Genomic DNA, 27,525 nt, shown 5'->3' with positions numbered 1-27,525 from the left:
GATGGTCTGTGTACAAGTAAGCACACTGGTACCTCAGTCAGTACAATCATATTGGCCACCATGTTTGATGGTCTGTGTACCAGTAAGCACACTGGTACCTCAGTCAGTACAATCAGATTGGCCACCATGTTTGATGGTCTGTGTACCAGTAAGCACACTGGTACCTCAGTCAGTACAATTAGATTGGCCACCATGTTTGATGGTCTGTGTACCAGTAAGCACACTGGTACCTCAGTTAGTACAATCAGATTGGCCACCATGTTTGATGCAGATGAAACAGTCTTCTTAGATAACTGTCACTTATTAAATGGGGTAGTCAGATGCAATCAAGGGAGAGCCATAAAAAACCTATAGTAGGCCTTTGTGTTGGGTAATGAAATATCATATTTGGGGGAAGGTCATGAAAAATATTTCCTTATCCTAATGCTTGTCTTCCAATTTGCTTGTTTGTTTTGTCCTGACACTCCTTGCAAACATTTCTATATTTTTGTAAATGAGTCTAAAAGATAACTGATCCCTAATGTGACTAACACAGAACACCTTTTTGACTGAAAATGTTGGGTTTTTTTAAATTTCATGATTACATGAGTTTCTGTTCCGGCTATTTATTCCAAATCAACCTTGATAATATTTTTAGGTGTTAAATCTGTTAAATATGAAAAGAAAGAAATGAAACTAACTAATCTGATGAGAAACTATAAACCACACATCAACACTATTGTTACCATAGAAACAAGACATTATATTATACTGATTACACTGATTCATCTACCCACAGTACACAGTGATAAACTAACTGCTGAAATTACTGCATTTAAGGGACACAATAAACTGCCAAAAGAAGCCTTGATTTACAAAAGTAGTCTAGATATTCCTGCAATAAGAACAATAAGAACAAATAGTTATAACCAGTGATCAACCGTGGCCATAAATTAAATATCAATAATCAACTGAGTGACCTATAATCGCTTTAAGCAGTAGTTTAGTGAAAAGTGTCCCATTTCAGTGACACAGAGTGGACTGTACTGCAGAGTCTCAGCTTAGACTGGACAACCAGCCAAATGTTAAATCTTCAATGTTACGCAGTCTGTAATTTATTTCATATTTTATGGCTCATATTCAAGATAAAAACTGGGATTTAAACCCATCTTCAGTAGATCCTGGTATGACTAGGGCAGACAACTCTGTAAATCCTAAACCATCTCACTGAGATTATCATTCTACATTGATACCATTACATGTTAAGCTCAGCAACTTGTACATACATCGCAGAACTGACAACAGTAACTAGGGTCCGTAGCTCACCTCTGTAGTTGAAGACATGATCAAACCCCTGATCACTCTAAAATATATAAAAATAAAATCTAAGACAAGTTACGTAACAAATTGTGGAAATTCTCTCTATTATTATGGACACATTTAAAAGGAATAAAAATCAAACTTCAATGAATGGATAATCAATCAAAACATCAGTGATCAAAGTAAATCAGAATATAGCATATTCAATATGGCTGCCATATCGACCATGATTCACATGAAGCTTATGAATAGAGCATGCCATTTCTTGGATCATATGTTTGCTAATCATTACTGGATCCAATCAGGATTCTTCATAGATGTTAGAAAGTTTGCACTTATGACAGATGATGGACAGAGGACAAGCATACAGCCAGAAGCTCACATGAACCTTCAGTTCTCAGGAGCACGTATCTTCAAACACGTCCTGTAGCATCCCTTCTGGGCCAAGATACCACTGTGTTGATGTGCATGTGCTGTCTAATCTACTCAACTCTGATACAATATTCCAGAATATCACCAAATGTATACAGAGCACAATGTTATTAGCCACTGACAAGATAGTACACAACACTTACATCTTATATTAAGCACCAAACCATCAAAATAAACAAAATCAATTTGAACAAATGTTAGAATGGTGGGTTTTATAATTGCTTGATTCATGGATTTGCTGACTACCATGGAATATAGTGGAACTATCAACAATAGACATTTTCCAAATGTATTCCGATAACAACATTTTGTAAAGTTGGGATAGTAAGGGAACTCGCTTGGAAACAACTTCTTATTTTACATCAGAAACCAATCCATAAATCAAGAAATGATAACCCCTAAACTACAATGAATGACTGTCCTCTACAACTCTAGAAATCTTATGTTACAAGTCTCCTCTACGGTCTACTGTCTTCACTCAGATATATCTGTCACTGTTCTCAAAATGTGATCAAACAACCTTTATAACTAGAAATACAAATGATAGCTGACATGTTTGTAGTGTAGATGCTTGGTGCCATTATGTACTATATATCTAAGAAGTGTCTGTCCTATCTTCATGGTCAATACAGCTTGATATACACTGTATTCCTTCATCACAATCAAACAGACATTAAATGTTGACATCAAAGTGATGCATGTCAGCTTGAAGTCAGACAATGATCTGAGGCTTTATGTAATGTACCAGTCGAATGAGTCATGGAAGTTGGTTTGAATCCTGCCATTGCTTGATACTGAAGAGTACCGGGGGTACTTGTAGGCTTCCTTCTCGCAGGAAGAAGGCAGTGGTTTGTTGTTCATGGGTCACGGAGGAATACAATGTATACAATGTTGTACTGACAAGGACGTGATGGTTACATTGACTAAACGGCAAGTGTGCTTCTGAATCACAACAGCTGAACATCGACAGAGCATGTACAGGAGCAGGGATATTTACACAAATATACACAGGTAACAGATCACAGGTAGTGGAGAGTACAAGGTCTTATCAGGGTCAGTGTTACATGTTGACCAGTACAGAGAGTGTGGTGTGAGCCTGGCCCAAGCTGAGAGCCATTACTGTAGGTGTCAGTGTTGATTCATGTAAAGTGGGCAGTGTTACAGCTGTATCACTATGGCATTTGTCATCAAGCACGACTAGACAAACCAGTGATTGATAGCATGAGCAGTCAAGTAAGTGCTTGATGTCACCTGACAAATAACCTGATCACCACTTTGTCTAACACATGACAAAAGAGATACTGGGACCCGTTTGCTAGAGTTGGCATAACTGTTTATCATAACTGTCTTGACATGCAAATTCTGAGAAAGTTCTTTGTCGTTTAAGATCCTAGTATCTAGGTCAGAAAGTTGACCATTGATAACACTTCACGTAATTTACCTATTCTGCCTGTTTGTAAACACAACCCACACTGTCAGTAGGAGGCAATTAGTCTGATGCTTGGTGCAGACCCAGGTCTAAATAGGGCCAGGTTTGCTAAACACACATTTGACCGACACTGAACTTGTAGGTTTCTTTATTTGAGGGCTTTATTTGCTGACTAAGGACCCCATTCTTCAGACATACCACATGATGGTCTATTATGGGTCTATTATACTACCCCCAAATGTATTAAAAAATCAGTGTGATAACCACTTGCACAAACAGTGAGAACATCATAATATTCACATGTCGATTACAGAGTGGAGACTGCTTCCGTTAATGCCCCCTACCTCCCCAAGACAAATGCCCCTGACACTAAAGTCTGCTAGAATCTTGGAGTATGGTGTATGTACTTTATCCAGTGCATCCTATCCTGGAGGAGTGAGTGTGTGAGTTTGGCACAACAGTGCTTTGAACAGCATTTAATTTGTTTTCACAGAGTAACAACCTCGTGTAGGAGGAAGGTCTAGTGATTCAAACCCTAGAAATTCACCAAGATGAGAAACCAAAAGCATAACCATAGTGCTGACAAGAATCCAAATGTGTGGAAATCTGGCATTCAAACCCACTATCATCAGATTCTGGTACAGCTATGGGAGGCAACTCTGCATGGCCAACTGTGGTGCCCTGGATGACTGGGCCACCAGTGACCCTGCAAGACAATGTAACAGTAGAGTTTTGACTCTGGTAGAGCAATGGTTTTCCCCACAAGTAGGACAGTCTAAAACATCTCCCTAGTCGGGTGTTGCTGGAGGTTCTGTGCTGAAGTAGGGTGTGGCATCTTTCACAAGTATTGTATGACAGACATCACAAACTTTGGAAGGTTTAAAGTTGGGCCCGCTGTGCACTGTCTTGGATGTGCACTCATTACAGAATATCTTTCCACAGTGGCGGCAGTGATGCTGTAACAGAAGACATAGGAACCGGAGTGAGTGGATAGCTGAGTGAATGGGCTATTGGATAACAGGGTGAGTGAGTGGGTGGGAGGTTGAGTGGGTGGGCAAGTGGATAAGAGGGTGAGTAAGAGAGAGTGAGTTGGTTGGAGGTTGAGTGGGTGGGCAAGTGGATAAGAGGGTGAGTGAGAGAGTGAGTGGGTGGGAGGTTGAGTGGGTGGGCAAGTGGATAAGAGGGTGAGTGATGGAGTGAGTGGGTTGGAGGTTGAGTGGGTGGGCAAGTGGATGAGAGGGTTGGAGGTTGAGTGGGTGGGTAAGTGGATGAGAGGTTGAGTGGGTTGGAGGTTGAGTGGGTAGGCAATTGGATAAGAGGGTGAGTGAGAGAGAGTGAGTGGGTGGGAGGTTGAGTGGGTGGGCAAGTGGATAAGAGGATGAGTGAGAGAGTGAGTGGGTGGGAGGTTGAGTGAGTGGGCAAGTGGATAAGAGGGTGAGTGAGAGAGTGAGTGGGTGGGAGGTTGAGTGGGTGGGCAAGTGGATGAGAGGGTTGGAGGTTGAGTGGGTGGGTAAGTGGATGAGAGGTTGAGTGGGTGGGAGGTTGAGTGGGTGGGCAAGTGGATGAGAGTGTGTGTGAGAGAGTGAGTGGGTGGGTAGTTGAGTGAGTTGGCAAGCGGATGAGAGAGAGAGAGTTAGTGGGTGGGTAAGTGGATGAGAGAGTGTGTGAGAGAGTGAGTGGGTGGGAAGTTGAGTGGGTGGGCAAGTGGATGAGAGTGTGTGTGAGAGAGTGAGTGGGTGGGAGGTTGAGTGAGTGGGCAAGTGGATGAGAGAGTGAGAGAGTTAGTGGGTGGGTAAGTGGATGAGAGTGTGTGTGAGAGAGTAAGTGGGTGGGCAAGTGGATGAGAGAGTGAGAGAGTTAGTGGGTGGGTAAGTGGATGAGAGTGTGTGTGAGAGAGTAAGTGGGTGGGAGGTTGAGTGGGTGGGCAAGTGGATGGGAGAGTGAGAGAGTTAGTAGGTGGGTAAGTGGATGAGAGTGTGTGTGAGAGGAGAGTGTGTGTGAGAGAGTGTGTGGGTGGGCAAGTGGATGAAAGGGTGAGAGTGTGAGAGAGAGGTTGAGTGGGTGGGAGGTTGAGTGGGTGGGCAAGTGGATGAGAGGTGAGAGTGTGAGAGAGAGGTTGAGTGGGTTGGAGGTTGAGTGAGTGGGCAGGAAGTTGAGTGGGTGGGCAAGTGAGTGAGATTGAGAGGCGGTGTAGTGCTATGAACAATATTTCAGTAATATAATATAGCTAAATACAAGAGGAAAGCCAGAAGTCATGGCAGTCAAAGTTATATCTGTATAAATTACTAACTTCATAATGCTTATCAATGACCTCAAGGTTTATGCATAAGATAAAGGGTATATATTTCATCACAAAAGCCTCTTTTGATAATATGCTGCCTCTTAACAAGTTTCTTTCCAAGCCTCAAAACAAAAATGTGTTTACCTTCCTGCGAGTGACACTGAAATTCTGTTTACAGTTATTGCAATCTTCCACATCTTCTTCATGCTGCCACCTCACTTCATTCTCCGCCTGCCGAATCTTCTCCAGCTGAATCTGAGGACATATGTACTAGAACTGATGAGGGAAGAAACGCACTGCAGCTGACGTGTGGTCAGAGCTGTAGTGAACAGAGACATGTTCTATGGTGCACAGAAGATGATCACATCAAATATGCTGTAAGTGAGTTGACCAGCTGTCTGACTTGTCTCATAAACAGAGGTAGCTAACCCTTTATATCAATAACAAAAAGAAAATGTCATTAATATTTCGTTAAACAGAATCCAATGATTCTGGTAATTGTTTTTGAACATTTAGTGCTATTGTTACCTACCTAAATATTGCATCCTAAATACAACTATGTACCAGTGTAACAATGTACCAACTATATATCAATTATGTATCAATGATAGTTCAGCCAGTTCACAGAATCTGCTTGATAACTGGATCAGCATGTGTGAAGAAACCTTGACTTGACACGTGACAAGTCAGCCTGGCACCTGGGAACATATGTCTGTTGTGTGACTTGTAACGGATGATGAATGGAGGACACTCACCTGCAGAGACTGTGAGAGTTTGACGAAGTCTCTCTGCACTGCTTCACTGTTGTCCAGGTCGACCTGCAGAGACTGCACCTTCCCCTTCAGGCAGTACAGATCCTCCTCCAGCTTCACCTGCAACAACACATCATCAGAAGATGCTCACAGAGTCCAGCAAGGGTTCAAGTTTGTACTGGTCAAGCTGGAAGCCAAACCCAGAGGTGTCAACCTCAAACAGACGCAGTTTGGAATTCAGGGACAACTGTGCCTGACACATTGGAACACTGACATTTCAGGAACAAAATTAGTACAAATAAGTAATCAGTATTAGCATAACAAACTGTGTGGCTTGATAAAAACGAATCTACTGTAGTGTATTTAATCACCAAATGTGGGACAAAGACAATGAACTTGCTAACAAACTGGCTATGTTTCTTGGCTGAAGTAATACATTTCAGTTAATATATTCAATAGGCTGACTTTGGTTCAAAATCTTGTGATGAATCCTCCCTAACCAGACTAGTTGGTATCTCTGGACACTATTCCAGCAACACTGCAGCTATGAGAGAAATGAGGCATGAGACATTGTCCGGTAGTGTTAATGATAATCCCGACCTTCTACACACAATAATGCAGCAGTCCTAAAGATGCTCCAGAGCCACCACCCAATGGAAACTTTTCCAAACCTGCAGAGGTTTTCAATTCTTTGAAGAGAGTCGTCCTTGGGGTACATATTATGCATTTTCCGGCTGTAAAATGCCCTGTGACAGTTGTATCAATGTTTTTTGAATAAAAAGATTGTACAATAAATAAACTCTTTTATTTATTATACGGACCCTACCTCACGGAGTTACCTCCCTTAGCGCATGCGCACCAACTGGAGTAGGCTCCTAGACCCGTATCATCATTCCTTCTGCTGAATTCTCATCAGTGAACAGAATTGCGGGGAGGTGGGTGGGCCCACTACCCAAGGATCTCTCTTCAAAGAATTGAAAACCTCTGCAGGTTTGGAAAATTCTTTTCAGAGAGATCGCCCTTGGGGTACATATTATGCATAAACACAGACTCCCAAAGACCGGAGGCCAGGGAGGAGGGAATTCTGTCCAAGCACACACAAAATATAGCGATCATTATCATGGAAAAAATTGAACAGACGCCATAACACTCACCTGTCACTGACGACCCAGTTTCGCTGCGAGAGGCATTATGGGAGGAACTGACAGGGAGGATTTGTGCTCAAAGACGACCTCTAGCATAATGAGACATTGCACGTAGTCGCGAATGTCAGTGAAATCCGACCCACTAAGTGGCTTCTTCGTGGAGAGCACCGTGAGGGGAAAACAAAAATACCACTCACTAACGATATCGTAACTCCTTAGAGAATCGAAAGGGGGTACAGGTTCTCTGAGTGCTCGTAGCAGACATGTCAATAATGGAATCATTGTACAGTAGCGTCAACACAAACCAATAAACCAAGACTCACTTGGTCAGGGTGGCAGGACACTGTCCACTGGAGAGAACGGTACGACCAAAGCTCGCACGATTGCGTGAATGTGTATCGAGCTGATAATGGCGTATAAAAGTGCTTGGCCGGCTCCAAATAGCGGCAGAGCAGATCTCTTCAATGGGGAGTGCCGATGCAAAAGCTTTTGATGCGGCTACTGCCCTGACCGAGTGAGCCTTCAACCCCTCAGGGGGAGGCTTGCCCTTAGCCTGATAAGCGCACAAATACCGACGATACTCAGCCAGCGAGACAAAGTTTGCTTGCTCGCTGGCAGACCAGCCTTCCCGCCACCGTAACAACAGAACAGCTGGGTACCCGTCTGGATCCCCTGCGTTCGTTTGATATAGACTTTGAGCGTCTTCACGGACATCCAACGGGTGAGTGCTCAGTAGGAGTGGTCCCCGATGTGGAAGGCTGGGTAAGAGTAGGAAGTTCGATAGGAGCTGTCACATGGAAGCGTGATCGACCTTCGGTCGGTAAAGTATCTGGGAGGCTTAATGCTGACACGATCCGTGTGAAAACACAGTCAGCGCCCGTCGGACGACATAGCATGTATATCGCCGACTCTTCGACCAGATGTTACCGCCACCAGAAACACAGCTTTCCAGGTCAACAACTGAATGGAAATAGCCGATAGGTGTGAGAAAGTGGGACGGACAGCCAATCGAGCACGATCGACAAATCCCAAGGTGGACTGGTTCGCCTGAGAGCAGGTCGAATCCGCCAGCGCCAGCTAGAAAGCGCTATGCGAGAGGTGCTGCCCCAGAAGAGCACCATCGACAGGGGTGTGAAAAGTGGAAATAGCGGTGGAGTAGCCACGAATGGTCGGGCCGCCAGGCCTTCTTCCAAACGAGCTTGCAAAAACTCCAATACTGGACTAAATCCGCAGAAAAGGGATCTGCAATGCCCCTATCTGCACACCAGCGCATAAGCGGGACCACCTATCCTCATACTGAACGCTTGTCGAATCCCACCTCGCCAGAATTGTGTCTGCAACTGCTGCAGGAATTCCAGCGTGCCTCGAGGTTAGACCTGACAGAGGCCAAGCCACCCACTGAATCCGTGGATTTGGGTGGGCGCCCGCTCTGAGTGAGAATGTCCGGTCGCAAAGGTAATAGAACAGGAGGCTGAGCCAGAAACCTGAGAATTACCGAAACCAGCTCTGTGGACGCCAAAGCGGTGCCAGTAGCACAAGTAGCCGAGCTGGCTGGGTGGACAGCTGTGAAAGGACACGGGGAATGAGTGGTAACGGCGGGAACGCATGAGAGCACTTTGCCCGTCCAATCTAACAGGAAGGCCGGCAGCCAACGCCCTCTGGTCCGGTATCCGAGAGCAGAACACGGGTGTCTGATGCGTCCCGCCGGACGCAAACAGATCCACCTCGAATCCACCATTACAACTGGGAGATTACTGTGAATATCTGCCTGTCGAGCATCCACTGCGTCGCGGCCAGGATCCGGCGAGAGCGCATCTGCTCGCGACGCTCTCCAGCCCCGGAGATAAACAGGGAGTACCTGACAATCGTGACTGGTCGCTCCAGAGGAGAAAGTCCCACGCTTCCCGAGAGGCGCTGGGGACACCGTGCCTCCCTGCTTCAGGATGTACGACATGGCCGCCTGGTTGTCTAACTGAAGACGGACTACCTGGCCACGACATGCTCTCTGAAGCCGAATACCAACCGCACAGCTCTCAGCTCCAACACGTTGATGTGAAGGTGAGCTTCGCTTCGACCAGAGTCCGAAGCCGACAGACTGCCCAGAACGCCCCAGCCCGTGAGGGACGCATCTGTCTGAACTGTGAGAGCTGGCGTCGGGATTTCCAAGGGAACCCCTGGTGAGATTCCCGACATTTGTCCACCACTGAAGGTGAGGTGTCAACCACTGGGGGACTGTGAGACTGCGCTCCAGATCCTCCGTGGTGAGTCCACAGCCGAGCCAAAGCTTGCTGTATGGGACGATCCTCAACCGCCACACTACAGAGATCGTCGCCGCCATATGGCCCAGTAGACGGAGCCAAGTCCGTGCTGGTGCCTGGGGCTGGGAGAGGAATGAAGATACCATCTCCGAACTCTGGTGACCCGGTCGGGCGACAAGGAAACGAGATCCTTGTTCGTTTGAATCGCTCAAGAAAACCAAGTCCTGGGTGGGTACCAGGTCGGATTTCTTGAGGTTGATGATCCACCCCAGTCGAAGTTAGAATGTCTATCACTGTGTGAGTAGCATCTTGACTTCGCTGGCTGTGTTAGTGCTCCGAGCAACCAGTCGTCTAGGTAAGGGTAACAACGCCTTCCTTGGCGAAGCGGCGAGGGTAGCTGGGACTAACATGAGCTTGGTGAACACCCTTGGGGGACAGTCGATATGCCGAAGGGGAGCACCCTGAATTGGTAATACATCCCGTCGTAAGAGAACCGGAGGTACTGCTTGAACGAGGGATGTATGGGTACATGCAGATACGCATCCTTTAGGTCGATTGACGTGAGCCAATCGCCGGGCTGAACAGATGAGATCACCGAGCGCAGTGTCTCCATCTTGAAGGATGGTACTTCGAGCATGCGATTCAACCCCTTGAGGTTGAGAATCGGACGGAACCCGCCGTCTTTCTTCGGGACGAGGAAGTACGTGGAGTAAAATCCCGCCTGTTCCTCTCCCGGTGGAATGCGCTCGATTGCGGACTTGTCCAGCAGAGCCTGAACTTCGTCGCGCAATATGTCCGCCCTGGCCTGGCATGACGGCACCGGAGTGCGTCGTATGCCGGTGAAGTCGGGCGGACCTCGCTTCCACAGTGGGAGATGGCCTATGCTGACCGTGGCCAGCACCCAAGCGTTGTTGGTAGCCTTCTCCCATTCCGGCAGGAATAGAGAGAGGCGGCCTCCCACTGGGATATGGGGTAGGAGCGTGTGCGTGGACCCTAGTAGCGGAGCTGACTGGGTGTGACACACGGCTTGAGCGGCAGCCTGTTGGGTTAACGGGAGGTCGGGGCAGACCTCCGCAGCGCCGGTGCTGGCTGGGAGCTAGTCGAGGACTGCTCCTTGCCCCTACCCTTGGCGGACCTACTCCTCCGCCTACCCCTACCAAGCGGCCGAAGCCAGCCGGCAGACTCGGGTGTAGGCTGCACCCCGGCGGAGGAAGGTGGCACGGGAGCGCGGGGGCGAGACACCCGCGGGTGCTCCAACAAGGCCTTAGAATCCTTGAAGGAGGTAGCTGCAGCGGCAGCCTCCCGTATGACCTGCTGTGCCCGGAAAGAGGGTCGGCTCCCAGGCGGAAGGGAGAGCCAGCAAGGTCTGCTGTGTTGCTGCCGAGTACCTAGACGTCGACAGCCACAGCCTGCGCATCCCCATGACTGCGCACATCACCGTCGGACGCAGCAGACCGCAAAAAGTGTCGCGAGGTGAGCCTGAACTTCCGACAGCTGACGGAGTAGCCGCGACATGCGGCGACATCGTCGCCAGCATGCCCTCTCCGCCTCCAGGGCCGACCTCTGTATCGAGGAGAGGTAGGCCTCATGGACCACCACCGCACCTGCTGCATCGGCGTTCGGTGAGACCTCCTCGTAGGTCCGGTGCGCGTGCGTCGCAGAGGATGCCAGCGGGCAAAGGTGGAGTGAGGCCCTTGCCGAGCAGCGGAGCTGCTCGAGGAAGCCGAGCCTCCCCAGGCGACGGAAGTGAAAACACACTCGTCAGCGATCGATGCGACGAACAGGGAATCCTCCCCAAGCTGGTAGCGCCCGCGACGAGTTCAGGTAAGTCAAACCTGACTCGGGTACCAGACAAGAGGGGATCGACCACGTCCGCGCGACCAACGATGGCAGAATGCGGAGCTGCGTCTGTGAGGGTTGCCTAGGGGGCAAAGCGCCTCGCCAGGCAAGCGGAACTCAGTCGAGTCCACGCTACCAGCAGGCACCGCGGCCTGGGGTAGGCCCTCGGCAATTCTCTGCCGGACCTCCCGCAAGGCCGAAGCAAAACGGAAGCCGCCGTCATGCTCCTCGACCTCCCCAAGCTCCATTGCCTCGGCGTCCGAGCCCGAGTCAGAGGCTGGGTCTCCTCCGTAAGAGGACCCTAACCCCGACCCGGTGGACTGCCTAGCGGTGGGCACCACAGGAAGGGAGGAACAGACCGACTGCTCCACGTCAGCGCCAGCCGGCGTGCGTGGACCCCGGTCCCGAGACGCTGGAGGCAGGCCAGGCAGAACTGGTGCCTCCGCTCTCATGGGGCGGGTGTGCGCAGGGACCGGAATACCAGGAATACTCAACGGCCCAAGCGCAAGCTCCGAGAGGGGGACTGGGAGCACCTCCCTCTCCGGAGCAGCCGAGGCGTCCGGATCCGAAGCCAGAGGCAACGGATCGACAGACGCCTCAAGGCTGAGGGATCTAGCCGAGGCCGGCGATCCCACCCCCGGACTCTCCGCCCCCCGTCCGGAGTGGGCGAGGAACTCCTGGCGGAGACCTCCAACCGACTCCCGAACGAAGGACTTCATTGAGTCCATCTGCTTCTGAAACATCGACTCCATTATAGACATGTCAAAACCACTCGAAGTGGTAGGAGAGGGGGAAGGGCCACGGGATTTTTTTCCTTTTTTGGGCGCCCGTTTAGATTTTGGCGGGGAACCTGCGTCAGGTCCCCTCCGCCTCCATCTCGCGGTAAAACAGGGTGTCGACGCCCGCCTCTTCTGTGCCGGGGGAAAAGGCCAGACAAATTGAACATGTATCAGCCACATGGCCCGTCTTCTCCAGACAGGCCACGCATTGGGAGTGACTGTCAGCCCGGGAATACTTCCCCACAGACCGAACAACAGGTAAAAGCCTGAAACAAACACGTAAACATGTTAGTTAACTTGTGGCCAGAAGCAGAGAAACACGTAGAAAACATTGAAAAACTTCGTGAAGGTTACCACGAAAGTAATAGTTGGTTTTAAAGCGCATATATTACGACCACGCACGCTAAACTTCCGCCATGGCAGAGCAAACTTCGCGTAAACCACGGGAAAGTTTGCGTATTTTGATAGTACTTATACAAAGTCACAATTATGAAACAACCACTGTAAGGCTTTACTGTTATTGTTTTAGACAAATAAAACCAAACATACAGGTGGTGTCTCAGACATCTTAAAATACAGCGCCGTGCGGCTCATGAAAGGTAATCACAACGAACGTCTGTTCAGGGCCGTGACAGCAGAAGGAATGATGATACGGGTCTAGGAGCCTACCCAGTTGGTGCGCATGCGCTAAGGGAGGTAACTCCGTGAGGTAGGGTCCGTATAATAAATAAAAGAGTTTATTTATTGTACAATCTTTTTATTCAAAAAACATTGATACAACTGTCACAGGGCATTTTACAGCCGGAAAATGCATAATATGTACCCCAAGGACGATCTCTCTGAAAAAGAATGGTGACACACTCACAGCATCCACACAACAGTTGGGGAATACAATTTTACCTAATGAATTGTTCTTCTTTTGCTGGGTTCAGACAGTTTAACAATATTGGAACTGATGTGGCCAAAGCAGTCTATTTGTGATTGAAGGTTAAAAAGAGTTATCTACCTTAGAACGCTCATGCTCCTCCACCCGTTGCTGCAGTGCATTGATGAGTTGTCTGGACTTGGCCTGCACACTCTTCAGTGACTGTTCTGCCTCACGGAGTTTGGTCTCTGACTCTGCCCGTACAGACGACTCTCTCTCTAGTTCTGACTGCACACTCTCATGACAAACTGGAGACAAGCAGACATGGCTTCTATAGTACAAACGTAGCAGAGTTTAGAATATAAATAACCTTAAAACTAAAATATTAATCTGAGAGGTTTACCACTAAGGTAAAACCTACTGCATGGTTTTGAAACATCAGGGTGAACCTTGAATTCGAACCCACAATCAAATTAAGGGAACTGCACTGGACAGGGCCATTGCGTCTGCAGTGACACAAAGAGACTTTCGTAATCAGAAACTGGAGGCCTGCATTTTCCCAATGGACCAGCAGTGGAGAGCTCCCTGTGACCAGTGGACCGGCAGTAGAGACCTACCTGTGGCCGGAGGACCAGTGGACCAGCAGTAGAGATCTACCTGTGGCCGGAGAACCAGTGGACCAGCAGTAGAGACCTACCTGTGGCCGGAGGACCAGTGGACCAGCAGTAGAGACCTACCGGTGGCCGGAGGACCGGTGGACCAGCAGTAGAGATCTACTTGTGTCCAGTGGACCGGCAGTAGAGACCTACCTGTGGCCAGTGGACCAGCAGTAGAGACCTACCTGTGGCCAGTGGACCAGTAGTAGAGGCCTACCTGTGGCCAGTGGACCAGCAGTAGAGACCTACCTGTGGCCAGTGGACCAGCAGTAGAGACCTACCTGTGGCCAGTGGACCAGTAGTAGAGGCTTACCTGTGGCCAGTGGACCAGCAGTAGAGACCTACCTGTGACCAGTGGCCGGCAGTAGAGACCTACCTGTGGTCGGTGGCCCGGCAGTAGAGACCTACCTGTGGCCAGTAGACCAGTAGTAGAGGCCTACCTGTGACCGGTGGGCCGGCAGTAGAGACCTACCTGTGGCCAGTGGACCAGCAGTAGAGAGCCTACCTGTGGCCAGTAGACCAGCAGTAGAGGCCTACCTGTGACCAGTGGACCAGCAGTAGAGACCTACCTGTGGCCAGTGGACCAGTAGTAGAGGCCTACCTGTGGCCAGTGGACCAGCAGTAGAGACCTACCTGTGACCAGTGGCGGCGGTGAGACACCTGTGTGGCCGAGAGTAGAGACCTACCTGGCCGAGAGACCAGTAGTAGAGGCCTACCTGTGACCGGTGGGCGGCAGTAGAGACCTACCTGTGACCAGTGGACCAGCAGTAGAGACCTACCTGTGGCCAGTAGACCAGCAGTAGAGACCTACCTGTGGCCAGTAGACCAGCAGTAGAGGCCTACCTGTGACCAGTGGACCAGCAGTAGAGACCTACCTGTGGCCAGTGGACCAGTAGTAGAGGCCTACCTGTGGCCAGTGGACCAGCAGTAGAGACCTACCTGTGACCAGTGGCCGGCAGTAGAGACCTACCTGTGGTCGGTGGCCCGGCAGTAGAGACCTACCTGTGGCCGATAGACCAGTAGTAGAGGCCTACCTGTGACCGGTGGGCCGGCAGTAGAGACCTACCTGTGGCCAGTGGACCAGCAGTAGAGGCCTACCTATGGCCAGTAGACCAGCAGTAGAGGCCTACCTGTGGCCAGTAGACCAGCAGTAGAGACCTACCTGTGGCCAGTAGACCAGCAGTAGAGACCTACCTGTGGCCAGTGGACCAGCAGTAGAGGCCTACCTGTGGCCAGTAGACCAGCAGTAGAGGCCTACCTGTGGCCAGTAGACCAGCAGTAGAGACCTACCTGTGGCCAGTGGACCAGCAGTAGAGACCTACCTGTGGCCAGTAGACCAGCAGTAGAGGCCTACCTGTGGCCAGTAGACCAGCAGACCAGCAGTAGAGGCCTACCTGTGGCCAGTAGACCAGCAGTAGAGACCTACCTGTGGCCAGTGGACCAGCAGTAGAGACCTACCTGTGCCAGTGAACCAGCAGTAGAGACCTACCTGTGGCCAGTAGACCAGTAGTAGAGACCTACCTGTGGCCAGTAGACCAGCAGTAGAGACCTACCTGTGGCCAGTGGACCAGCAGTAGAGACCTACCTGTGCCAGTGAACCAGCAGTAGAGACCTACCTGTGGCCAGTGGACCAGCAGTAGAGACCTACTTGTGCCCAGTGAACCAGCAGTAGAGACCTACTTGTACCCAGTGAATCAGAAGTAGAGTCCTACCTGTGGCCAGTAGACCAGTAGTACAGACCTACCTGTGGCCAGTAGACCAGCAGCAGAGACCTACCAGTGGCCAGTGGACCAGCAGTAGAGGCCTACCTGGGGCCAGTGGACCAGCAGTAGAGGCCTACCTGGGGCCAGTGGACCAGCAGTAAAGGCCTACCTGGGGCCAGTAGACCAGCAGTAGAGGCCTACCTGGGGCCAGTAGACCAGCAGTAGAGACCTACCTGTGGCCAGTGGACCAGCAGTAGAGACCTACCTGTGCCCGGTGAATCAGAAGTAGATACATACTTGTGCCCAGTGAACCAGCAGTAGAGGCCTACCAGTGGCCAGTGAACCAGCAGTAGAGGCGTACCAGTGGCCAGTGAACCAGCAGTAGAGGCCTACCTGGGGCCAGTGAACCAGCAGTAGAGGCGTACCAGTGGCCAGTGAACCAGCAGTAGAGGCCTACTTGTGCCCAGTGAACCAGCAGTAGAGACCTACCAGTGGCCAGTGAACCAGCAGTAGAGACCTACCAGTGGCCAGTGAACCAGCAGTAGAGACCTACTTGTGCCCAGTGAACCAGCAGTAGAGACCTACCTGTGGCCAGTGGACCAGCAGTAGAGACCTACTTGTGCCCGGTGAATCAGAAGTAGATACATACTTGTGCCCAGTGAACCAGCAGTAGAGACCTACCTGCGGCCAGTGGACCAGCAGTAGAGGCCTACTTGTGCCCAGTGAACCAGCAGTAGAGACCTACTTGTGCCCAGTGAGCAAGCAGTAGAGACCTACCTGTGGCCAGTGGACCAGCAGTAGAGACCTACTTGTGCCCGGTGAATCAGAAGTAGATACATACTTGTGCCCAGTGAACCAGCAGTAGAGACCTACCAGTGGCCAGTGAACCAGCAGTAGAGACCTACTTGTGCCCAGTGAACCAGCAGTAGAGACCTACCTGTGGCCAGTGGACCAGCAGTAGAGACCTTCTTGTGCCCGGTGAATCAGAAGTAGATACATACTTGTGCCCAGTGAACCAGCAGTAGAGACCTACCTGTGGCCAGTGGACCAGCAGTAGAGACCTACTTGTGCCCGGTGAATCAGAAGTAGATACATACTTGTGCCCGGTGAACCAGCAGTAGAGGCCTACTTGTGCCCAGTGAACCAGCAGTAGAGACCTACCTGTGGCCAGTGGACCAGCAGTAGAGACCTACTTGTGCCCGGTGAATCAGAAGTAGATACATCCTTGTGCCCAGTGAACCAGCAGTAGATACATACTTGTGCCCAGTGAACCAGCAGTACAGACATGTCCTGTGAGATTGTCAATTTACCCACCTAGTTTCTCTTGCAGGGTGCTGAGTTCCTGACTAAGTGTCTCCTCAATGGTATTTTTCTCTTGCTGCTCTGACACCACTTGGTCCTTGAGGAACATGATTTCACTCCTCAGTGTCTCCTCAATGTGCTCCTTTGCCACCTTGGCTGAGATAATCTCTTCTCGGTACTTCAGAAGCAACAGCTGCATCTCCTGCAACATGAACAGCACAACAGAGATTCTTTAAACAATTACCTCAGAGACATCATGGACTTTTCTTTGGAGGAAAAATCCACAGTGCCTAAGACAATGGATGTACAGAACTATTTGAAAATCTACATGACGATTTTGATTCTGAAAACCCAATGACTGAAATTTGGGCAAAGTGAGGATTCAATTTGACCCTCAGATGCGAGTAGTCAAGGGACAGTATGTGGCAATATCTGAAGAACACAAGCCCAATTGTTTACAGATAATGAGAAGAAAGAAAGGATGCCTCACCAAGTAGCCCATATAGTAGCCATACATATATAACACCCAAAGGTATTGAGCCTTGTACGCTGAAACACCCAAACACTACACTCCTTGGACAGTACCAATCCCAGTGACATCATCAACAATGTCATGACACACAGCGACAGAGACACACCCTTTGTAATGTGAAGACATTCCTGACAGTGATCATGAGAACAGCACCATGTCTGTAGCAACTGGAGACAATGTGTGAATCAGTAACTAAGAGAGATGCCATGGTGCTGCCATGTGATGTCTCACCTCCATGTTGTTGGGCAGGTTGATGTCCTCGTTCTGCAGCTGCTGGGCCGTCTTTGAATGTTTCCCAACAAGGCTGTCATTTTCTTCTTGAATAAGCTTTATCTGAAGCACAAGGGCTAAATCATGACAAACACATCCCAGATATAGTGTATTCCTCCCATCAATAACAACATATTGCACTGTGACCATAATACACAGTCCGGCGAGGATATCACTATAGACCAAGAGACTGCTCAATACACTGTCCGGCGAGGATATCACTATAGACCAAGAGACTGCTCAATACACTGTCCTGTGAGGATATCACTATAGACCAAGAGACCGCTAAATACACTGTGGCATAAGGATATCACTATAGACCAGATGACTGCTAAATACACTGTCCTGTGAGGATATCACTATAGACCAGATGACTGCTCAATACACTGTCCTGTGAGGATATCACTATAGACCAAGAGACTGCTCAATACACTATCCTGTGAGGATATCACTATAGCCCAAGAGACTGCTCAGTACACTGTCCGGCGAGGATATCACTATAGACCAAGAGTCCGCTCAATACACTGTCCTGTGAGGATATCACTATAGACCAAGAGACTGCTCAGTACACTGTCCCGTGAAGATATCACTATAGACCAAGAGACTGCTCAATACACTGTCCTGGGAGGATATCACTATAGACCAAGAGACTGCTCAATACACTATCCTGTGAGGATATCACTATAGCCCAAGAGACTGCTCAGTACACTGTCCGGCGAGGATATCACTGTAGACCAAGAGTCCGCTCAATACACTGTCCTGTGAGGATATCACTATAGCCCAAGAGACTGCTCAGTACACTGTCCCGTGAAGATATCACTATAGACCAAGAGACTGCTCAATACACTGTCCTGGGAGGATATCACTATAGACCAAGAGACTGCTCAATACACTGTCCGTGGGAGGATATCACTATAGACCAAGACACCACTAAATACACTGTCCTGGGAGGATATCACTATAGACCAAGAGACCGCTAAATACACTGTGGCATAAGGATATCACTATAGACCAGATGACTGCTAAATACACTGTGGTATAAGGGAGTCAGCTCAATACACTGTCCTGTGAGGATATCACTATAGACCAGATGATTGCTAAATACGCTGTGGTATAAGGATATCACTATAGACCAAGAGACTGCTGAATACACTGTCCTGTGAGGATATCACTTAGACCAAGAGACCGCTCAATACACTGTCCTGGGAGGATATCACTATAGACCAAGAGACCGCTCAATACACTGTGGCATAAGGATATCACTATAGACCAAGAGACCGCTCAATACACTGTCCTGTGAGGATATCACTATAGACCAAGAGTCCACTCAATACACTGTCCTGTGAGGATATCACTATAGACTAAGAGACCGCTCAATACACTGTCCTGCGAGGATATCACTATAGACCAAGAGACTGCTCAATACACTGTCCTGTGAGGATATCACTATAGACCAAGAGACCGCTCAATACACTGTCCTGTGAGGATATCACTTAGACCAAGAGACCGCTCAATACACTGTCCTGGGAGGATATCACTATAGACCAAGAGACCGCTCAATACACTGTCCTTTGAGGATATCACTATAGACCAAGAGTCTGCTCAATAAACTGTCCTGTGAGGATATCACTATAGACTAAGAGACCGCTCAATACACTGTCCTGTGAGGATATCACTATAGACCAAGAGACCGCTCAATACACTGTCCTGTGAGGATATCACTATAGACCAAGAGTCTGCTCAATAAACTGTCCTGTGAGGATATCACTATAGACTAAGAGACCGCTCAATACACTGTCCTGCAAGGATATCACTATAGACCAAGAGACTGCTCAATACACTGTCCTGTGAGGATATCACTATAGACCAAGAGACCGCTCAATACACTGTGCTGTGAGGATATCACTATAGACCAAGAGACTGCTCAATACACTGTCCTGTGAGGATATCACTATAGACCTAGAGACAAGGTCATAACTAAGTCTTGTTCCACCTATGTCCCTGCAAATGGCACATCACTGGTTGCCAGCATGAACAAAGATCCATATTTACACACACGATGACAGCCAATTAACCTGGTTGGACAGTGTTACCACCTAATTACCATTATTGTGGAATTTGGTAAATATTCTGCATAGCTTCCTCAAAGTGATGATCATCAGTACTTCCGAAATGTACCGTGTATTGACCGCCAAGATAGTAAACATGACTATTCATGGACCTGTCCTTATAACTGGCGATGGAAACACTGCAGTAATGTATTAGTTACATTGAGGGCAGCATCTCAAGAGTAACCACATTAGGAATACATTTCTACAGATTTAAGTCATGTGTGTATACCAGAGTACGTCCACTAGATGGGTGATGCACTGTGTGTGAAAACTGAGACATTACAATGCTGGACAGTCAAGGTCAAACAGACCAGCCTTACCTCTTTCTGTATTTCCTCCCTTGACTCTGTGAGTGATTTCTGCAGAAAAGAGATCCCAGTTGATTATAATTAGTGTTAGTCGGGAACATGTCATATGATGTCATATTTCAATGCTTTATGCTCAAATACAACGTGCACAACAGTTCATCTTGTATAAATTAGCGCAAACATTGTACGTTTCATTATATAAGGATCACGTGGCCCGACTGGATGTCGTAACACGCTTGATTGATTGATTGATTGATTGATTGACTGATTGATTGATTGATTGTTTGTTTAATGCCTGCTTCTGCAATATTTCAGTTATATCTCTTCAGCCAGTAAATAAACCAGTGATTGATATCATGAGTAACATCCAACATTGATGGCAGCCTTCAGTTGAATAAACAGCTTAGTACACTGATCTAGTCACAGCGTGAAAGTGGCCGTGCCCAGCAACTGGTCCTGTAGATGTCACTATAGTGTGACAGTAGCAGGTGCTACTTGCCCAGCAACTGATCCTCTAGCTGTGACTATAGCGAGACAATAGCAGGTGCTACTTGCCCAGCAACTGATCCTGTAGCTGGGACTATTACATGGAAGTAACTGATGATATTGCCTACCAACTGGTCCTGTAGTTGTAGCTGTGACTATTACATGGAAGTAACTGGTGATATTGCCTACCAACTGGTCCTGTAGTTGTAGCTGTGACTATTACATGGAAGTAACTGATGATATTGCCTACCAACTGGTCCTGTAGCTGGGACTATTACATGGAAGTAACTGATGATATTGCCTACCAACTGGTCCTGTAGTTGTAGCTGTGACTATTACATGGAAGTAACTGATGATATTGCCTACCAACTGGTCCTGTAGTTGTAGCTGTGACTATTACATGGAAGTAACTGATGATATTGCCTACCAACTGGTCCTGTTGCTAGAACTATAGCATGCCCGTAGAAGGTGCTATTTGCCCAGCAACTGGTCCTGTAGCTGGGACTATTACATGGAAGTAACTGGTGATATTGCCTATCAACTGGTCCTGTAGCTGGGACTATTACATGGAAGTAACTGGTGATATTGCCTACCAACTGGTCCTGTTGCTAGAACTATAGCATGCCCGTAGAAGGTGCTATTTGCCCAGCAACTGGTCCTGTAGCTGGGACTATTACATGGAAGTAACTGGTGATATTGCCTACCAACTGGTCCTGTAGCTGGGACTATTACATGGAAGTAACTGGTGATATTGCCTACCAACTGGTCCTGTTGCTAGAACTATAGCATGCCCGTAGAAGGTGCTATTTGCCCAGCAACTGGTCCTGTAGCTGTGACTATTACATGGAAGTAACTGGTGATATTGCCTACCAACTGGTCCTGTTGCTAGAACTATAGCATGCCCGTAGAAGGTGCTATTTGCCCAGCAACTGGTCCTGTAGCTGGGACTATTACATGGAAGTAACTGGTGATATTGCCTACCAACCGGTCCTGTAGCTAGAACTATAGCATGCCCGTAGAAGGTGCTATTTGCCCAGCAACTGGTCCTGTAGCTGTGACTATTACATGGAAGTAACTGGTGATATTGCCTACCAACTGGTCCTGTAGTTGTAGCTGGGACTATTACATGGAAGTAACTGATGATATTGCCTACCAACTGGTCCTGTAGCTGGGACTATTACATGGAAGTAACTGGTGATATTGCCTACCAACTGGTCCTGTAGCTGGGACTATTACATGGAAGTAACTGGTGATATTGCCTACCAACTGGTCCTGTAGCTGGGACTATTACATGGAAGTAACTGATGATATTGCCTACCAACTGGTCCTGTAGTTGTAGCTGTGACTGGATGAACTGCTGCTTGCATTCCTTCAGGTACTTCTCACAGTCCTGTAGCTTGTTGTTTAAACTGGAAATCTGGAAATAAGATCTAAATGAAAACAGTCTGTGTGTGACACACATGAATACAGTAGCATGTCTCTTTGTCAAATCCATTAATGCCACTAAACATGTTTCAACTCATGGGGCAGAAAGTCAACATTTAAACAAGGGGGTGAGGTAACAGTCAATAATTAAGGCGATGTCAAACAAACAGGGACATTTTCATTTGGTGCTTGAAAGTCTGTGCTTCAGATGTTTCATCAAACTGAGAACAAAATATTTACTATCATTTTTCAGGACTAGATTATGTGACTATAATCAAAGATTATGTTGATTCATAAACAAATCCCCAGCCACATTCCCCCTCCCAAGAATATAAAATTGTCAGCCACAAAGACTTTATGGAACATACAAGACTGTGGAATAAGGAGGGGAAATCTTCACCACACTTACTATCACACAACATGTGTTCATTGTGTTTCAAACTGTTTTTGGGGCGGCGGGGTAGCCTATTGGTTAAAGGTTGGCTCGTCACGCCGAAGACCCGGGTTCAAATCCCCACATTGGTACAATGTATGAAGCCCATCTCTGGTGTCCCCCGCCGTGATGTTGCTGGAATATTGCTAAAAGCGGCGTAAAACCAAACTCAGTCAGTCAAACTGTTTTCATAGCTGACCTGTTTCTCCGCCTCCTCCGCTGATTCCTTCAGGGCATCCTCCAACTCCGTCTGGTACTTGGTGAGGTTAGTGAGTGCCTGCTTCTCACTGTTCAGCTGGCGTTCCAGGCGGGCCGCCTCGGTCTTGGAAGCCTTCAGCTCCTCCTGCACTGTCTGCAGCTGCGTCTCATAGTTGGTACACATATCACAGGGTCGACCCAGTTTCTCCCGGGCAGACTTCACCTGTGGAACAAGCAAACATTCAGCCACTACACCAAGAAATCAGCATTGCATTATACACTTCCAGTGATTGAGTCAACAAGCCCAGTTTCACAAATTTCTCAGAACACCTATACCTGACAGGGGCCAGGGATTCTGAAATATTTTGTGGTATCCCCGTCACTGTGAATGAAAAATATGACGGACTGACATGTCGATAAAGCCAGGGTACACAATTGAATAACCTCTGCCTGAGAAACAGCACAAAGGGACAAAAAGGTGGTTCACCACCTGCGACTGTGACCACAGGACTCTCACTGTTTTGCTCTTTCTTCCATCACTTGGGAGGTATTTAACCTCGAAGTAATCAATTCGAACATAACTACTACCTCACACTCCCAACTCTTTCATTAATTGTTACTTGATGCAAAATTTCTACCTCATCTTGTATTAGTTTCCACTCCTTTTCACTGACAAGCCGCTTCCCTTCCAGTGATAACCCTTCCGTCTTCATCTTGGCACTGGCTAACAGGATCCGCCTTGCTTCAGAGTCAGGGGTGGGATCTATGAAAGAAGTATGTCCATCAATGTCAGCTTCACATCACAATGGATTGTCATCTGTAGGACACTATGACGTCATCATAGGTTATTCCATGTTCCCTAAATGGTTGGAACAATGCTTATCAGTGCAACAAGATGTCTCATGTGGTCAGTCAGCACCATTCTACCATTACAAACACTGTTATCGTGAGCAACAGTCCATACCCGCAAGGTACAACATGCATTCTACCCAGTCACTAAGTTAGTTCTGATGTGTCGTCTCGTATGGCAAACAAGGAGCGGGGATCAAATCAAGCAGGATTCCTGGCAGGTGTATCAGTATAACAACTACATATACATCCATGTACTTCAGTGTGGACTACGCATATTGTAGCAGGGCTTGGGCAGCAACCTACAGTGAAAGGGAATCCTGAACGGTTACTGTTTCCATATTTTCATGTTAGTAGATTTGTATTGTTTTCATCAATTTTCCAGTTACATGATGGCAATCTGTAACTAATCGAGTGATAATGACCAGAGAATCCAGTGAGTGACATCATGAGCATCAATCTTAGAGACTGGGATATAATGACATACTTCAACCAAGCCAGCGTGCCTGACCTGAATGTCTACAAGGATTGAAGGGTTACTGAAGGCCAGTTCGGATCACTTCATGAGTCAATCTTACGGCTCTTATAATATGATAAACCACCTGTCATAGTAATATCATAGTAACTGTGAGATTACATGCAAACACATAATTCCTTTACCAGTAATTGATTTCATCTGAGCTTCTGTAAGTGGAGGGAGATTCAAGACTTTATCAGGACTAATTCTGACTGTCATGCCGTCCACCTCGCTGAGGCTGTCATGGACACCGCTGTCAAGGAACTTGTCATCAAAGTTGATGTCTGGACTAGACAGTGATTTGCGGATTTCATCGTCTGCCGACACATCAAATGGAATGAGTTCTTCTGATGTGTTGGAAATTAAAGATGCATTGGACCGGCTTTGAGATTTGTCTAACACATTAGGACGTTTCTTTAGTTTCTGAAACAGCAAGACAGCGAGTGTCAGTGAACTCTTCCATCAGTATATCACAGAACACAAACGATACAGTTTCAGATATTCACCATTCTGGGTAACATACCTGGGCCATCAGTGAGAGAGCTACCAATAGACAATAGGTCACTAAATGTTCAAAAGCTGCAGAATATATTCAGTGAAACTTAGTGAATTCAACAGTAGCATTCAGATGGATCGAACAGTTCAAATAGACACTGAGTAAACTGAGTCGGTCCTGGTTGTTAGGATCCAGTCAACTATAATCTTGCAGGGGTCTTTTTCATGGAATGTTACAGAATGATCTACTTTTCAGGAAGATCACAAACCTGACCTGTTCATTATAAGAAATACAAGTCATGAAGGTATTACAGGTATCAGACTCTTAGTGAATATACCTCTTTGGTTTCATCATTGTTTGAAGCAGCAGTGGCAGCAGCTTGTTCTGCAAACAGACATGTTGTAATAATCATAGACGAACAACAACTAACAACTGTGCATGTTTGCTTGTCAAATACACATTATCTATACTGGAAACACCTTTCACCTTTTTACCCATCCTTCACACAGATTCACCCGTCCTTGACACACAGGCACACCCATCCTTGACACACAGATTCACCCATCCTTGACACACAGACTCACCCACCCTTGACACACCCATCCTTGACACACAGACTCAACCATCCATGACACACAGACTCACCCATCCTTGACACAGATTCATCCATCCTTGACACACTGATTCACACATCCTTGACAAACACTCTTCCATCCTTCACACACAGATATACCCATCCTTGACACACAGACTCACCCATCCTTGACACAGATTCATCCATCCTTGACACACAAATTCACCAACCCTTGACACACAGACTTAACCATCCTTGACACAGACCCATCCATCCTTGACACACAGACTTACCCGTCCTTCACACACAGACTCACCCATCCTTCACACACACACACGCAAGCACACACACCTATCCTTGACACACACTCACCCATCCTTGACCCACAGACTCACCCATCCTTGACACACTGTGTTTCCTTCTCTCAGCCTGCTCCTTTTCCTGCTTCTCCCTGGCTTCCTCCAAATCTTTCACTTTCTTCTCTTGTGCTTCCCGCTCCAAATCTTTCTGCTGGAGCTCTGAAAGTTTTGTTAATATTCAGTACAATGAACCTCTCTTTCTAAAACAATAACATTTACAAAAGCAGGTTTGAAGCAAGATCACATCTTCCCTCATTTATTCTGGATTAAGTCGGCATTATTATACAGTAAAAAGAATCATTACATCACCTGTGAAACAAACTCCAGCTCAGAATACACCTACTGTACTGAATGTTAACAGAGACAGGTATGGCAATATATAACTTTTATGTGAAGCTTTTAGATAGGGTTGTTCAACAAGCACCTGCTATCTGCCTCTGCTGCTTTCGGAGGTGAGGACAGTCTCCATCGCGTCGTCATGTCCATCATCATGAGTAAGCTGCGACTCAAGGGAACTGGTCATTGGCCATCTGCCATGTCTGTTTCAGTGCCTCATGGTTTTGTTTCTCATCCTCCAACAGAGAACATACTGCAACAAGAGAGAGGCAACTGTCCACCAAAAGCTACTGTGGCATACAAAAGATCTGGAATACCCTGGAAGTTCTTTCCAACTAACCCAAATGCAGCCTCATCCAACTCTCATTAGATATGTCAGTGAGTGAGTGAGAGAGGGAGTATGGTTTTACGCTGTGTTAAGCAATATTTCAGCAATATCACAGGCTATAAATAAATGGGCTTCACAAAATCGAACCCGGCTCTTATCAGTTCCAGGCCTCACCTTCATTCATTTCCTTCTGGACCCGGTCCATGTCCTCACAGAGGACGTTCTTCTGCGTGGTGAGGACCGCTACATACATTTCCAGGTCCGTCCTTGCAGCCTTCTCACCTTTCAAGTATTTCATCAGCTTTAAAATCTACAACATGAAACTGGTCAATCAGGGGTAGTGACTGGTTTGAATTGGGTTTATATATCCTAGATGTGAGTGAGTAGGATTTGAGTTTAATGCCGCTTTTAGCAACATTCAAGCAATATCATGGCAAGGGACACCAGAAATGGGTTTCACACACTCTACTTCTGTGGGGAATCAAACCCAGGTTTTGGTCATGATGAGCTGAACGCTCTAACCACTAGGCTTTCCCACCACTAGGCTATCCACATCCTCGATGTGATGAATATATATCAACGCTGCAGTTGTTTGGCTGCAATGCATTATTATGCAACAAGGCCTCATTACAGATGTTAACAGTCGACCTTCCATTACAGCAACCTGACCCTCAAACATTTGCACTCTGCTGATTGCCACAGCATAATATGGTAAGACATCAACAAGTTCAACACAACTGTATTACATTCATATGAACAAGCTTTTGACATATATCTATATATACCTTTTCATCAGGGTCCTTTACATCATCCAGATCCGGAAGGGAAGGAGATTTCTTCGCCTCATCGCCTAACAGGCACTCATTCATGGATAACTGTACAGCAAACATAGCACAATAGAATTTAGCTAAACCTGTAGAGGTTTCCAATTCTTTGAAGAGTATCGGCCTTGGGGTACATATATGCATTTTCTGTGGCTAAAAATGTCATGTGACAGTTGTATCAATGTTTTAATAAAAATATTGTACAATAAATAAAATCTTTCGTATCTATTAAACGGCCCCCACCACGTGGAGTTACCTCCCTGCTACGCATGCGCAGCCAAACAGGTAAGCACCTAGGCCCGTATCATCATTCCTTCTGCTGAATAAATCAGTGAACAGAATTGTGGGGAGGTGGGTGGCCCTACCCCAAGGACGATTCTCTTCAAAGAATTGGAAACCTCTACAGGTTTAGCTAATTCTTTTTCATAGAGATCGTCCTTGGGGTACATATATGCATTAACTCAGACTCCCAAAGACCGGAGGCTAGGGAGGAGGGAATTCTGTCAAAGTACACATAAATAGCGATCATTTGGAAGAATGTAACAGACGCCACAACACTCGGCTGTCACGTGTCCCGAAGCTTCCGCGAGAGGCATGATGGGAGGGTAACCGACAGGGAGGAAAGTGCTAAGATCCGACCTCATAGGTTAAGCAAAGCAATTCGCACACGGTGCGAAAGTAAAAACCACACCCACATCGTGAATCTATTATAAGAGCACCGTAAGGGGGAAACCTAACT

At 47.5% G+C, this 27,525-nt stretch overlaps 1 protein-coding gene across 1 annotated transcript in view; it reads right to left on the bottom strand.

The window, feature by feature from the left end:
- Positions 1 to 438: 438 nt before the first annotated feature.
- The window catches only part of LOC124286041 (rab GTPase-binding effector protein 1-like), a 44,541-nt gene continuing 17,454 nt past the window's right edge, over positions 439 to 27,525 (bottom strand). Inside the window, 18 exon segments of the mRNA XM_046722361.1 lie at positions 439 to 4,116; positions 5,586 to 5,696; positions 6,197 to 6,313; positions 13,221 to 13,387; positions 16,753 to 16,942; positions 17,504 to 17,605; positions 19,974 to 20,012; positions 21,766 to 21,864; positions 22,505 to 22,726; positions 23,142 to 23,266; positions 24,013 to 24,292; positions 24,703 to 24,749; positions 25,335 to 25,455; positions 25,717 to 25,770; positions 25,773 to 25,808; positions 25,811 to 25,887; positions 26,137 to 26,272; positions 26,748 to 26,837. Coding sequence (XP_046578317.1) covers positions 3,949 to 4,116; positions 5,586 to 5,696; positions 6,197 to 6,313; positions 13,221 to 13,387; positions 16,753 to 16,942; positions 17,504 to 17,605; positions 19,974 to 20,012; positions 21,766 to 21,864; positions 22,505 to 22,726; positions 23,142 to 23,266; positions 24,013 to 24,292; positions 24,703 to 24,749; positions 25,335 to 25,455; positions 25,717 to 25,770; positions 25,773 to 25,808; positions 25,811 to 25,887; positions 26,137 to 26,272; positions 26,748 to 26,837 — 2,181 coding nt within the window. The 3' untranslated portion in view covers positions 439 to 3,948.

This window comes from Haliotis rubra, unplaced genomic scaffold (assembly GCF_003918875.1).
Source record: "Haliotis rubra isolate DU_JTF1 unplaced genomic scaffold, ASM391887v1 Scf373, whole genome shotgun sequence".
In the NCBI taxonomy this organism is placed as follows: Eukaryota; Metazoa; Mollusca; class Gastropoda; order Lepetellida; family Haliotidae; genus Haliotis; species Haliotis rubra.
Note: the sequence above shows the minus strand (reverse complement) of the source record. Positions and strands in the feature narration are given on the sequence as shown.